The sequence below is a fragment of the Lissotriton helveticus genome, chromosome 10 (assembly GCF_964261635.1).
Source record: "Lissotriton helveticus chromosome 10, aLisHel1.1, whole genome shotgun sequence".
Classification (NCBI taxonomy): Eukaryota; Metazoa; Chordata; class Amphibia; order Caudata; family Salamandridae; genus Lissotriton; species Lissotriton helveticus.
The window spans coordinates 866,938,261-866,953,858 of record NC_136071.1 but is presented as its reverse complement, the minus strand read 5'-3'; the positions used below and the strand labels follow the sequence as shown (position 1 = coordinate 866,953,858).

General features: G+C 41.4%; 1 protein-coding gene across 1 annotated transcript in view; it reads left to right on the top strand.

Moving 5' to 3' along the window:
• DNAH11 (dynein axonemal heavy chain 11) overlaps positions 1-15,598 on the top strand; it is a 3,642,058-nt gene that overhangs the window by 3,296,092 nt on the left and 330,368 nt on the right. The window contains exon 75 of the mRNA XM_078663510.1: positions 2,481-2,708. Within this exon, the coding sequence (XP_078519636.1) occupies positions 2,481-2,708 (228 nt within the window). The remainder of the gene's footprint in view (positions 1-2,480; positions 2,709-15,598) is intronic.

The window sequence follows — 15,598 nt, the reverse complement described above, 5'->3', positions numbered from 1 at the left end:
CTTGTCCCGTCACCCCTGTTTACAGGAGGGGACAACCCTATCGCGGAGTCCCGGCGGAGTCGCCAACTGAAGGAATCGAAATAAATTCTATCGGGCTATACTTACCAATAGCCCATATACCATCATCTGTTATAATAATTCAGTCGGCAATGGAGAAGGTTCAGTCATTTATTCTTCAAATACAATCCCTGACAGGGGAGCCTCAGTCTACACGACCCTTGGAGGTGCGCAGAGGAGACTGCTTACATGTTCAAAATACAAAGTATATATATGTTTCATGCGTTCACGATGACGGCTTGCAAGGAAAGATACAACTTGTCCGCAAGCCAAGAGGAATACCCATATAAGGCACAATTGATTTGCCAGTAGCCTAGGCCTAAGCTATTCCGGAGGCAGGTCAGTAAGGTGCCTCCCTGTCTATCTGTAGCCCGGGGAGTACAGGAACGGGCTCTGCTAGAATGTGCGCATCCCACAAGCAGGGCAGGTGTGACCTTGGGTTTCCTTGAGCTACAAACAAAAGATTATAGTAGGCAGCCTGACTGGCCGTCGTAGTTTCGAGCAGAAATCAGAATCACGTGATTTCATGGAAACAGCACTTGCACATAAAGAAACGAAACAAACGGCTCCGGTTATACCAATAGGAGCAAACAAATCAAAAGTGAATCATTCGTTAATGTGCGATCATAGTGAACTCTAATTATGTTATTATAAGATTACGGGGTTATATTGTATATATTAGGCCAACGATACATGTATATTGATTTTTAGATCCCATCAACAACCCCATGTACCCGCTTGCCTTCAGTCAACCACCCCCCCCCCCCTGTGTCAGTCAGGGCTCCTCTTGTGGGGGTGCCCTCATGGTAAGGGATGGCCCACTCAGGGTTGGCTGAGGCGTGATGCCAACCTAGGCAGGGGTGGAATGACAGCCCACAGGCTTGCAATGGCAGACCCAATACAGGGTTGACAGGCTATCCGGTGGATAGCACCATCAGTGTGACGTCCCACTACTAGTCAGTGCCATTTCTGCCCTGGTATGTGGTGTACCTGTTAATGGGACACATGAAGGTACGACACCTAAACACATAATGTACATGCCCCAGCCCAATTAAGACATGGTGGCCATGCACTCCTTCCCCCTGCAGTAAATTGGGAATGTGCCCAGATTCCTAAGGTCATGCGGAAAGGGTCGGCAAAGCCTAGGAGGAAAAAGCAGAAAGTGTTGGGTCATTTCTCCTAAGATGGCAATGTCCAACAAATATGAACTTGCATTAAAAGATACTCGATATGCATGTGCATTTGCAGCCATCTTAGAATGGTAAACAAATTTAAGATAGCAGTCTGCAGATACTGGGTGTGTTTAATAAAGCGAGGGTGGTAGGAAGCAGGGAGTGCTAGGCAGTAAGAGAAAATAGTCCCTCAGCTGCACTGCACTGTGCTGTCTGATGGGGTGGAAGGACATATGCCAACCAAACAAATCACAGAGAGACTGAAATAGTTCTGGGGTAGACCAACCCCCTTTGCTCACGGCAAATGCTGTTTGTGGTGTGGGGTTGACTGCATGCGAGGGAGGGTTGGCTATTGGAAATCACTGGAAAAAACAAAGGTTACATGGACGTTATAGTTAGGAAATAGAGTTTTAAAAACATAATAATTCACACAAAAAAAGCTTACAGGGATGTTTTAGTTAGGTTAAGATTTTACACACACACACACACACAAAACCGTAGAAATTCAGCAGTTATAGTTAGTTTTCTCAACTTACTGTAACTAGGGCCCTAAAGTAACTGTAACTCGCACTCTGGCCATGCACTGCTAATTACCCCACATTTTACATCTTCTATGACATTAATAATATCACTGCAACATTTGCTGTAAAATTATTTATGAGAAAACTGTGCATGACGGGGGAGTGAATTGTAGTTACCTTAGGACACAAATTGTGGTTACTTAAGATAACTCTTGTTAAAACTCCTGAATTCCTGTGGTTATCTGTGTGCAAAATCTGAACCTAACTATAACGTTCCAGGAACCTTGGGTTTTTAGTCAATTTCTAAGGTTTTAATTCTAGTTCCTAACTATAACATCCCAGTAACCTTTGTTTTTTCAGTGAATATAAATATATATATAAGTCCTGCCATGAGTAGCTGCCCACTGTGGGGAGACTGAAATCTAGATATATTATTGAACTGAATATAACTATGGCCTGTTGGCAGCCTTTTCTGCACCCATACATATATAAACACATACACATATTATATACATACACATATACATTCCATATATATATATTTAATCCTACAGATATATGCAGATTTTCAGAGTGTAATGTACTATTAACATTGTTGAGTGTGGAGAGGAATGGTGACTCACAGTATTACTAGCATGGCATACATATGTATAACGTTTCTTAGTTATATCAATGCGTTTATTAAAACAAAGAATATTCATATACTAATATAACTGTTGTATTTAAACAGAATGTCCATCTGGTATCCAAATGGCTAGGAACTTTAGAAAAGCTCATTGAGCAGTACAGCAGAGGAAGTCACAATGATTACCGGGTCTTCATAAGTGCTGAAGCTGCTTCCACACCAGAGGAACACATAATTCCTCAAGGAATACTGGAGAACTCTGTCAAAATTACCAATGAGCCGCCCACTGGTATGATGGCAAACCTGCATGCTGCTCTGTATAACTTTGACCAGGTAAGTAATGAATAGCTACTTACAAGGAAATATCAGTTACTGTGTTGAATTCATTGTATTCTCTTGATGTGTATATACAATATTCAATAAGAGAATGGTTAGTTCAAAGTCCAAAATAACTTTATTCGATTCAATTGAATCATAAAAGTTTGCATACTCACATTAAAAATGCAAGACAGAATATACATAGAAAAAATGTTGTGCATAGATTTAATATACAGTACACCTATTTACTTTTCCTAGGTCATATTATACTCGTAGAAATTCTAGGAATTTGAAGAAAACCTCCTATCGTTCTACAACATGTTTATACAAGGTGGCTACTGACAGCCATTTCGATTTATATAAAGTTAACATTTCTGCTACCGGCTTAAGTCCGAGCTTACCAGCAAAGCGAAAAAGCCCCTCTATTGTTCTGCTGGTGTATTGACTCCTAGCCACAATTAGGTTATCCCAATTTAGTTTATTATTAAAAACATTCCTCAGATAGGTCAAATTTGGCACCTTATCAAGAACTTTCCCTTTTACTATAAATGTTCTTGTTTTTGTCTAATTGGGACCGCATACCATAATAAATGATTTACTAAAATTTACCTTTAGATCCAATTCCATCATAAATTCGGTAAATGCGTTCAAACATTTTTGGAGGCTATTGGCTGTTAAGGTCATCAAAACTGTATCATCTGCATAAGACAGCAGTGGGACCCGTTTGCCTTCTATGCTTGGGAAGTCCAGTTGCTGTCCTAACAGGAATGATTCAAACCATTTGCATATATAAGGAATAAAAAAGGAGCCAGAATGCAACCTTGACGTGCCCCCTCAGTGGAAGCAATGGGCCTAGTCTTCTCTCCTCCAGGACCAAAACAAATAGCTACAGTGGTAGACGCGTGTAGACTACGCAACAGGATGATGAGGGGTTCTTCAAACCCCATATTTTCCATCAGTGTCTACAACTTCCCCCAGCTCACTGTGTCAAAAGCACTGGACAAGTCCATGAAGGCCAAGTGGATCGACCCCCTCCTGGCCTTCATTTACTTTCCCATGATCATGGACAAGTAGAGGCACTGTTCATTTGTTCCCATCCCCCGTCTGAAGCCATATTGAGTATTCACTATAAGTCCAGAGGTATTGGCCCATGACTCCTAACGTGCAAGAATTACCCTCCCATAACCTTGCACGTTGCGTCAATTAAGGAGATTGGCCTATAGCATGTGGGGTCATTCCTGTTACCTTTTTAAAAAAAATTGGGACTACCACTGTATTTCTCGATGATAATGGAATATGACCAACTATAACTGCTTTAAAAAACATTTAGCATCAGGGGGCCCCAAAATTGAGGATTACTTTTAAATAAGTCCAAGAGCACATCATCTGGTAATGGGGCTTTCACAGAAATGCCCCTTGTTAGGGCGTCCTAAACCGCATTTAAGGAAAGTGATGAACTAAGTTGACATGCCATTTGTAAGTTAATGGCTATTTCATCCCTTTGCTCTTGTGAAGAGACGCCTTTTAGGTTAAAAATACTCAGAAAGTGAGACTCACAGGCTTCCCCGTTATAGTGGAATCCATATTCCTTGTGTCGTAGGAGAAAAGAGGACAATTTATGACTTCCCAAAAGTTCTGGGAAATCTTGAAAGGTCTTCCCAGGCCAGTCTTCTCAAATCGTCCTTTGTACGCTTAATAGTGCTTTTGTTTATCTTTCTAAGAGTCTTGATCAGAACCCCATCGCGGAGGACTGCGTGCAAAGCTTTCTTCAGGTCTCTACACGCTTTTGAACATTCAGCATTAAACAATCTTATTTCCGGTGAATCCCGACTCCTCACTGTTTTAGTTCGATTTTTAGCCACATCTTCACAAAAAGATTCAAAACATTGTATTATAGCATCTGGATGGGAGTCATACGCTAAGCATGTCATGATTGTACTTAGATTTGCTTTTATAATGGTCTCCTAAAATTTTGCTGGATCTATTGTGCTCCACTTTAACCTGACCCCATGATTGTGATTATGTTTTAATTGGTAAGCATCACACCTACCCTTCTGTGCAGTACCACGCATTGATGCAGTAAGGGGATTATGATCTCTACCTGGGTTTGGATCTACTGCAAAACTATCTACAAGGCATGCATACTTATTAGAAATCAGCATAAAATCTATTGTACGGACTCTACCACCACCCTGATAAGTTGGAAGCTGGGCAGATGGAGTACTAACCAGAGTATCAATCATGGATAAATAATTTACTACAATGATACTATTTAATGCTTCACCCTGTGGGGTATGCTTAAAGTGTGACAAGGGTTGATCTGCGGTGTCTACAATCCCACATATTTTATGCATACTTTGCTAACATAGTGTACAATTAAAATCACCAACCCAAATTATGCATAATGGGAAAAATCTCCTTGCAACTTTATCAATTTCCGCTTTAAGGGTGATTATAACCCAACAATTTTGTGGGTCAAAAATATTGTACTACCAATGAATCAATAATAGTGTAGGGTCAAGTAGGTTATTAAATCAGAATAAGCTGGTACCAGGGAGAGTTTGTTATATTCTCTATCTTTAGTGACTCATATTGAACAGAAATCAGAGTCACTAAACCTCCCTTTGCGCTCCCTGCAGGTGATGGTGTTGCCTGGACATTAAATGAACTATATCTGACCATAGTGACATCATCCCTGCTCCAGGTTTCCTGGGCACAGATGATGTGAAACGTCTTAACGTATTGAACTCAAGCCTCATCTGCTAATTTTGACGAAATGCCCGCAATGTTCCATGAGATCACCCTGAGTGAGGGAGTATTAGGATTCCTAACCATTGAAACTTCCTCAGCAGAGTGACTTGTGGCTAGCTCTACTGGCAAAATAACTGGATCCAACCCTACAGTTCCTACACTATCATCATGCCGATGCAGAGGTGGGTATAGGATATTCTCATGGTCCAATATAAGAGATGGGGCTACTGTGCAATCTAATTGGTTAGAGTCAATCTTTGGAGCATTATTTAAAATGACATTTTCCCCTGATTTAATCAAATTTGATGTTAGTCATTCTAGGTCTTCAAGTCCGCTCAAAACTTCAAAACGATTTGAGTGAAACCAAGGGGGAGGGGGCTGGTTGTGCGGGGATCACCCATGCACATCTATTGTCTTCCATTGTGTGCCATCGTGGTCTGGGTGGCTGGTAAAAAAAACAAGGGTAGAATGGAGATTCCTCTTTCGTTTGCAAAGTGGTCATCCACCCTTTCTAATACTGTTCTGATCAAATCTGGGGAACTAAAAGTTAATGTTATACCTTCTCCGGAGAATGTCTTGTTAGATTTCCCCAACAACCTGGTCCTGCGCGCCATCTTAAATTCAGAAAATAGCACGTTATTGTTAATGCCTGTCCTTGCATTCAAAAAGTGTAGAGATTTGTTCCTCAGAGTTGACCAGTGCTCAATGTCACCAGGCAGCAGTGAAGGAGCATTGGCCAACACTACAATATATGGGGTTGCTTCTGGAGGTAAATGCAGGTTAGAATGTGGGCCACTAAGGGGTCTTTGCTCCGAGTGCCGGCCTTCAGTATTGCCTATGTATCATGGTCTATCATCTTGTCTGTAAACAGTGGGGTGGGCTGGACGCACTCCTGGGGTATTTTTGCGTTTGTCTATGGTTGTATGGTGCTCCGGGGTATCGCTCTCTGACAGGGAGCGTGTAACGAAATATTTGAGGGCTGCACTTCCCCCAAAAGTGGGAAGTGTCCCCCGGGCTCCAATGAAAGTCCTTAAAATAAAGGTTTCTTCAAGTTAAACAAAAAGATTAAATCCAATCTTGTTGGTGTAAATCCTTGTATTTTAATTCGTCTTGTTCACATTGCAAGAATGTTGTTTTCATGATTATCATTTCAATTGATTTCTTTTTGACTTAGCATACACTTTAACAATCCCAATGCATTTCAGCTATGCCTTCATCTGGGGATATAGTCTGTAACAAAGAAAATTATAATGCACTCAGTAATAGGTTGAATGTGTGTAAGGGGCTTAAAAAAACTCTCAAGTTCATGCACTGCGGTAAACAAAGCTATTGTGGATGATAATGAAAATGTCATGCTTGAAGACAGCAGTGCTCGTTATTGGTGCTAAACGGTGTGTTGGAAACGCTGTAATCTATGTTTCCTATATAAAAAACATAAGAGCATGCGCTAGGGTGTTCTGTAGAAAAGGTTCGGTGCTATCGGGTGGATAGAAGCCTCAACATGAGTTGAGAACGTCGGGTTTCGAATGACGGTAAACTCACAGATCAAGTGGTCATGTAATATTAGCATGCTAAACGGGGCGAAAAGGTGTCCTTGTAATAAGTCTATCTTAGTGAGATTGGTGGCAAAGTTTCAAAAAATTATCCCCGCTTAAACGTTCGCATCGCGGGCTTACCGCTGTGTATGTCCGTGCTCGTTCAGCTGATCCGGATGTGGGCGTGTTTAACCTCGGAAGTGTTTTAAGCTAAGCTGTGCATGTAAAGTTGCAAGGCAACGTGATCATTCGTGTGCTATCGCAAAGAATAATGTGCGAAACACTAAAAAACTAAGAAAATGATAAGTGATGTTGGCGATAATGGTAAACTAGAGGATGAATGTGGAAAAAAGCTTAGATAATTCTTTAAAAGGTAAACACTCTCAAGTGACGATGTTGCTCGTGAATCAATAAAGTAAAAAAATACGCGATGTCAATACAGGAACGAACCATTTCTATGTTGCTAGCAAGTGAAAGAGTGAGATTCCATGCTGATAGCATGTATGCATATGAAAAAAAAGGAGGATAAGAAAGGAAGGTGACAGTGCATGTGTGTACTAAATACATTGAGCTAATAAAGTTCAGCATTAATACCACTTTTCGGACAAAGGAATATGGAAAAGTTATAAATAACAGGTAAATTCCATACGGTCGTTAAGGCCATATGGTCTCATGCTGGCCTAGGTGGAAATCCAATAGTTCTCTCTCTGTAAGAGTGCGTTGTGATTGTCCTTGCCTTCAGTTTTGGATACATTCTCAAGTATACAAAACCGTATTTGGCTGACGTTGTGTCCTGCTTCAATGAAATGTTGGGCAACTGTGGATTTAGTTTGCTTTGTTCTAATGTTAGACTTGTGTGCATTAAGTCTGATTTTGATCTTCCTTTCGGTTTGCCCCACGTAAATTTTACCGCAGGGGCATTTTAGCATATATACCATATTAGAGATATCGCAAGTGGCTGTTGCCCTGATGTTGTGTCCTTTCATAGGATGGTTAATGGTAGTGCAGTGGTTGCAATTCCAGCATGGGAGTGTCCCTTTATGTTGAACCGGCTTTTGGTTGGTGTGTTTTATCAGTTCTCCTAAATTTCTTGCTCTTGTATAAGCAAAACTCAGATCCATGTCGAAGATGTGATTGAGATCCTGTTCAATCCGGAGAATTTCCCAATGTTTTTTGATAATATCTCTGTATTTTTTGCTCATGGATGTGTATTTAGAAACTATTGTGATGGAATCTTTGCTTGTTGGTTCTCTGCTCAACAGTAGTTCCGTTCTTGTTAAACCTGCACTACGTTGTTTTGCCTGCTCGAGGATATGACTAGGGTACCCGCGTGCTTCAAATCTTGATGTCATTTTTTGTAGTTGTTCTTTTAATTTGGCTGGATCAGATACTATTCTCTTTGCTCTTATGAGTTAACTGTATGGTAGATGGTCTTTGAGAGGCTGAGGGTGGAAACTAGAATAGTGTAATGTGTTATTTCTGTCCGTTTTTTTCTGAAAAGATCCGTTTGAAATCCTCTCTCTGTTTTGGTTACTTTGACGTCCAAGAATGCAATGGATTCTTCCTGAATTTCATGTGTGAACTGTATACGGTGGTCTATGTCATTGAGTTGCTTGAGTTGAGTTTCTAAAATTCCTCTGGAACCTTGCCAGATTAGAAAGATATCATCTATGAACCTTACAAACATTTTGAGATGGTTTTTCCAGAGGGTTTTGGATAATATGGGGTTCCTCTTCAAATCTGCTCATGAATATGTTGGCATAAGCAAGAGCTGCTAAATTTCCTATTGATGTTCCTGTCTTCTGTTGGTACCATTCCTCATTCCACATAAAATAGCTATGAAATAGTGTAAACTCCAACAGTTCCATTAAAAATACTTTAAAGGTTTCATGGAGATCCGTTCTCAACAAACAGTATTCAATAGCTTCAATGCCCTTTGAGTGGGGGATAGAGGTATACAGTGAGGTGACATCTACTGTGCATAGTAATATGTGCTCTTGATCTTCCAGAGTTAGGGTCTGGAGCTTGTTGAGAAAAAAATTGTGGTATCCTTGATGTATGTTTGCCTAGACATTACAATCGGTTGCAAGTATTCATCGAGGAACTTGCCCACAGGTTCATGAATGCTTCCGCATGTGGAAACTATTGGTCTGCAAGGTGGAGTTTCAAGATTCTTGTGGATCTTAGGAACCAAAAAGAATTTTGGACTTTTGTGGTGTTGTGATGAAAGATATTGTTTTGTTTTGTCCTTGATAATCCCATTATCGAATGCCTTTTCCAAAATAGTGTCGAGTATCTCCTTGAATTGTGTTGTGGGGTTTGCATCCAGTTTGAGATATGTATCTTGATCCGAGAGATGAAGGATAGCCTGCTCATTATAGTATGTGGTATTCAAAATGACTATGGCGCCGCCTTTGTCCGCTTTGACGCACATTATGTCCTTGTTAAGGGTGATTGTCTTAAGGGTATCCATTTCTTTATTGGTGTAGTTTTTCATTTTGGGATTTGGTTGACAGTTCAATTTTTTGATGTCATTTCTGACCAGAGTTTCAAATGTATCGAGACTTTTATGTGATATAGGTGCATATAGGTACTACTTCCGTAAACCTTTTAGTTGATCTTCATCCATATCACTGGGATTTTGCACATCGTTGTCAAAATAATGTCACAACCGTAATTTCCTCATTAACTTGAAGAAAGAGATTTCGAGTTCAAGTTTATTAGTGTTAGCCGTGGGGACAAACGATGTACCCTTTTGTAAGGTCTTTATCTGTATTTGACTGAGGTGAAAGTTGGAAATGTTAATGACTAAATTGTCATCTACTTCACCTTGGGTTTGTCTTTCTTGGCCGTTACTGTGCGTGTTTGAGGTTGCTCTTTGGTTTTTTCTTTTGCCCCTCCTGGGTCTTCCTGTCTTTCTTGGCCTACCACTAAAAAAGACTCTGTTGATGTTGATGGTGTTTCTGTGTTCGTTTGAGGGACAGGCATGTTGTTCATGGGTCTCTGAGGAGGAAAACGTCCAATTCTTCTCTGTTGGTTGCTGGCATCTCCGTCAGAAGATGAGGTGTCGGTGTTGGCTGTATAGGGCTTATTTTGACGACGCTTTGCATAAATATCCGCCCATGTATAGACTTCTCCCATCTTGTAGTCGATGGTGTCTCTCATTAGTTGGCGTATCTTACATTCACTGACTTCTGCTGTGTGTTTGGATAATTGAATATTAATATCATCCAGGATTTTTGTGAGCTCCTCTGATGTGTAACTATTTTCCAATTCAGCTTTTACTTTAGAAATATCCCTTGCTAGTTCCTCTAAGATGTTGCACAGTTCTTCAACAATCAGTAATATAAGGTCCAAGGAACATTTGTTTTAAATTGCGAACCATTGGTCCTTAAATTTTTTGCATAGGGATGGTTTTAATGGTATCCTAAGATCCCTCGGGATCCTCTGTGCCTTGTGGTACTTGATCATAGTGCTCGCATGCAGGCGTTGATTTATTTCCTTTTTAGAAAGGTGTAGTAGTTGTCTTACATTTTGTTCCTTTGTACGATTTGTGGTTAATTTGGTTACTTCTTCGTTAATGAGTGCATAAATCCTTGTGACTTCTTCATCACTGTATGCAAAAGTGTCGGCTCTCGTGTCCGTGAGGTTAAATATTTCATCAAATTGCATTTTCTTTGATGGGATGTGTGTGCTGTCCAGAAATAGTCAGAAGAAGTAAGACTTGCTTTATGAGCTTGGATATTTATTGGGGCGTATGCAGTCTGGGCGTTCCTATGGGACAAACCTTCAATCTGGTGTGGACTCTCAGTGCAATCTGTACGAGGGCATGCTACCCTTAGGAGAGGCAGACCATCTCTATCCACAGGTCTTACAGATGGTTCAGGGTGCAGTACAACCTCCTTCACAGCGCCGCCCCAGCCCGATTTTCCCCATGAACTGCAGGGATTAAGGAAGCACTAGGTACTGGCTTTTCTAAATGCGCTAACCTAGCCTCAATTTCAGTTAGCTTTTGCAGTATCGGGTCCAGATGAGCTAAGTTCCAATTTTTTCAAAAAAGCTTCCCTCTCCCGGCTAGGTGATACTACCAATGATACCCCATCGTCTGTGGCTGATGCTGGTGCTTTAGTTGCCTCCTGATTGTGCTGTATGACAGCAGGTTTACTCCTACGTCCACAAGGCTTAGGCAGAAGATAGCTTTGCTTATTGTGTTTATTTGGTACCTGCCCCTTCCTTTCCTTTGACGGCGGAGCGATGCTACTCCCATGATTGATCTTAGCTTTTTGACCCCGTGTAACAACTTTTGGCCTTACTGAAGTATCAGATTTTTCAGGTATATCAGAAGCGTTAATGATTTCAAGGCCTGGGGAATGTGCCGTACTGATTTGTAATGGGTTAGTTTCCAAACCCAATTGTGAAGCAGGGACATTATGAGCAGGTCGATTATGAGGGTTTTGTGGCTCCAGGGACAATCTGTGCTCTGTGAGTTCAATTTCGTGAATGAGTGCTGATTCGGCCCTCAATAAAAAAGCATCCAGGGTCCCCACTACCCCTTGTCCATTTCCTCTTTTTTTAACCTGTTCATTTTGACACCCTCCCTAATATAAAGTCAGTGGCAACAGTGATAATGCCACAATACCTTATGAGGTCAACACTGATTGAGTCCAAGACGTCCAAGGACCCGTAAAGGTGTTAATGACGTGGCCCAGACCAGCCTCCTTCTTCCCCTGATAGGCACGCCCAGGCGCGTCCCGCGCTGCGGGATGCCAGTCCGCAATTTAGGTGCCTCCGGGCGCATATGGTGGCCTGGGCGGCGAATGCGCCACGTTGCTGTATGGGGGATGTACTCCCTCCCCCCGTTACTGGCACCAACAGGAAGGCGTCTGTAGCAGCAGCTATGGCAGATCACTCGCAAACCAGTGGCAGGCAAAGAAGATTAGTTCATTTTTCACAGAGCAAATTGAATTCATATCTTTGCCACCTTTTCTGCACCCCCACTATGGTCTTGCACAAGTTGCAACACTAATTTGAAAACACTCACTGGCGAGCTTGTTTCCAGTCCAGGGAGGACCTGGCCTGGCAGTTCGGGCTGGACTGTTCTCATTGGACGCAGGGTCAAGACTGATTTGCATATGGCTGGGTCCAAACTGGAATGGCATGGTGAGCAAAAAAAAAGATGGATTTAGGCCCAGATCTCTGTACTGGGGTGAATGTATGACATTGTTCTGCATTCTGTCCATCAATTATTCTTTTTTGCATTTGTCACCCCGAGTGGGATGGGTATGCACAGACGTGGGGCCCGTGCTCTCCATTCCACTGGAGTCAAGCTATCCTGGCTGATGAGGGATGAAAGCCCAAAACCGGTCCTAGGATGCTTGTTTCAGGTCCAGGGAGGACCTGGCCTGGCAGTTCGGGCTGGACTCCTACCGTTGGGTGCAGGGTCAAGACTGATTTGCATATGGCTGGGTCCAAACTGGAATGGCATGGTGAGCAAAATAACAATGGATTTAGTCCCAGATCTCTGTACAGGGGTGAATGTATGACGTTGTTCTGCATTCTGTCCCTCACTTGTTCTTTTTGTATTTATCATGGTGCATCGCCATGTAAAGTGTCTTGATTTGTTTTGATCCTATGAAAATCTGTTTCCAGCACACTACAGTATTACAAAAAATGTGCTTCAATCCTAACTACTGAATGTGTACAATCCATGTACAGGTATTTACATTTTGTTCTGAGTTACATAATGACATCCTACAGCCTTTCCTTTCCCACATTCTGTAGCAAGCAAGATTGTCAAATAATTCAATTCACTTTACTTCCCTTTGTCTGACCCCAAGGAATGTTTAACCACCAATCCCCATGTTCTGAACTTGGCCTCTCTGCAGGGTCAGCCCCAAATGTTTTGCCTTCTCCCCTTCTGTTCTCTGAATTGTGTTGGCATTAGGAATCTGTGCACCTTACCACTCCTAACCAGTGACAAAGTGCTTGTGCTCTCTCCTTTAAACATGGTAAAATGTGCTCACACCTGATTGCCACATTTACTTAACTTGTAAGCCCCAGTTAAAGTGACACTACATGCACCAAGGGCCTGTAATTTAAATGCTATGAATAGGCTGGCAGCGTTCATTGTGCCACCCACTAATCTAGCTTTTTAAAATGTTTCTCAGGGTTGCCACTGCAGCCTTTAGCGTAGTTTTAAACTGCCAATTTGACCTGCCAAGATAAACCTTTTGCCAGGCTAAATGTCACTCCTGAAGTAGGCCCTAAACAGCCCACAGGGCAGGAAGCATTGTATTTAAAAAGTAGGAGATGTGTTTTTGAATTTTATATGTCCTGGTAGTGAAAAATTCTTAAATATGTTGTTGATTACTGAAAGGCCTACCTTTCCAATAGGATAAAATTGGGGTAACTCATTACATTTAAATGTGATCAGGAATAAGTAGAGATATTATGTTTGGCATCAGAAAATGTGTAATTTAAAATCCCCTTTAATAGCAAAGTTGGATTTTAATGCAGAGTTGTGAAAATGTCACTTTTAGAAAGTTAGCATTTTCTTTTCCTAACCATTTGGTGCCTTCTGCCAGTGTGCTGGGTCACATGACTCTATTGTTAGGCTTTGGCTGTTCCTCCCAGGCAGTGAGACAATAGGGCTGAGGTGTCAGCATGATGGGCCATCCTGACAGGATAAGTGGGGACGGAGTTGTTGCCTACCCCACTTGCACTTCAATAGGAGCTGCCTCCACCACACACAAAGAAAATTAACACCAATCTTTTGTTCCCCCACTACAAAGGCTAGCACCTGGTACAAATATTGTTCCCTCAGACCAACTCTCCAGTACACTCCTGGACCTGCGTAAAACACCCGAAGGATTGCCTTGTACTAAAGAAAACTGCCATGTTTCTTTAGGCCTGGTTTGTACCTTAGAGAACTGCCCTGCTAATACCAGAGAACTCCCCTGCTGCTTGGAGCCTTCCTTGCTGCTTGAACCCAGGACTACTAGATTTACCCCAAGGCCTAGTTGCCTGGCTACAGGGAAATAACGATCTTCAGAGACTGTAAACCCTGCCCCTGCCTGTGCTAGTTTAAATTCTGATCCTTCAAGTGGTGTCTAGTCAGTCCTGGACCATTGGTTGTGGTGTTGAAGGTGCTGCTCTCGATCAACCCAAAAAGTTGGGACTTACAAACTTTTTCACCAAAGTGTGATCTGAGAACTAACAGAAAGCCCGGACCTACCTTCTTCAAGGGTGCATCGCCGGTTGGTCTGAATTCATAGTAGCCCCAGCAACAGTCTTCCCTGTAGTAGTAAATACCATTTAGTGGGACCTCTGAGCAATGGTATCTAACTTAGTGGAGCCCTTTTCGGCTACTGCCTGCAACTTTGTCCCACTGGAGGTTTTCGACTTCCCAAAAAGTTTGAACATGGAAATCTTTACTGGGACTTCATCCAGCGACTCCTGGACGATGATACTCTCTTCTCAAACACTGCCAGCTGCCTTGCACCACTGAGATTTACCTTCTAAGGAACTTTTCCTCAAAATTGCTTCTAAGTCCATAGGTAAGCCGAAACCGGGCCCAATCCACCTCGTATAGCCGACCTGCGCTCCATCACAGCTGGCCTTAACTTTTGATTTTAACCTGGTGTTGTGTGACTAGATTGCAGGTGTTGATACTATGATCTTTTAGGTGCTAATTTTCAATAAAAACTTTAAAAATTCATAACTTCAGTTTTAGTCATTGGATTTGATTACTATCCGTTTCATTTTATTTAACAAGTGTTACCCTATTTTCCAAAATTGATGTGGAATTTTTAATGTGTTGCGCTTTCATTTTATTACTGTTTGTTTGCTGCATATCTAAAACAGTGCATCTAAGTTAACCCTGAATGATCTTGTGCCATGCTACCAGAGGGTTAAGCACAAGTTAGTTTTATGTTTTTTGTGGTTCACCCTGGTAAGGACTGTGGTTGGTCTTGTGTAGAGCTTCCACCCCTCAATCAATAACCTAATTTCTTACACCATGTTGAGAAACATAAGAAGCAATATGTCAGAAGACAAGCCTGATATTTGACCTCTGTCTATGAAGTGCAGCGAATGTGAAAAGATAAATACTAAATTTAAAGGCATCTTTATTTATTGCTTATACTTTAGTGACCCACCAAACATCAGCTCACACCCACCGTTTGGGAAACACTGCTATACACAAATCACCTTTACATTTCTACAGAAATTTAAGGATTATAAGTCAAATAAAACCACTCCTATCCTATTTGACATGCTTCACTAATGGCCACAAATATCAATGGAAGGACCAATGAATCCCAAAATGAATTCTGTTATATTTGTCATAGTCTTAGAAATAATTTATATGATAACATGAATAATTTATTCGTTTAATTATTATTAACCACTCAGATGAACCTACTAATACCTTAGCATTTACATACTGTCCTTTAGTAATATCAGTCCTTCTACAGTTTGATATTCATCCAATATGTACAGAATCCCAAATTATATTTTTGCTTTCAGTCATATTATTGTGTCCCACATTTTTTAACTAATGCTATTGTTTTTTAAGAAAGTACCTACAAATACAGTAAATAAAGATTACGAAGCTATATA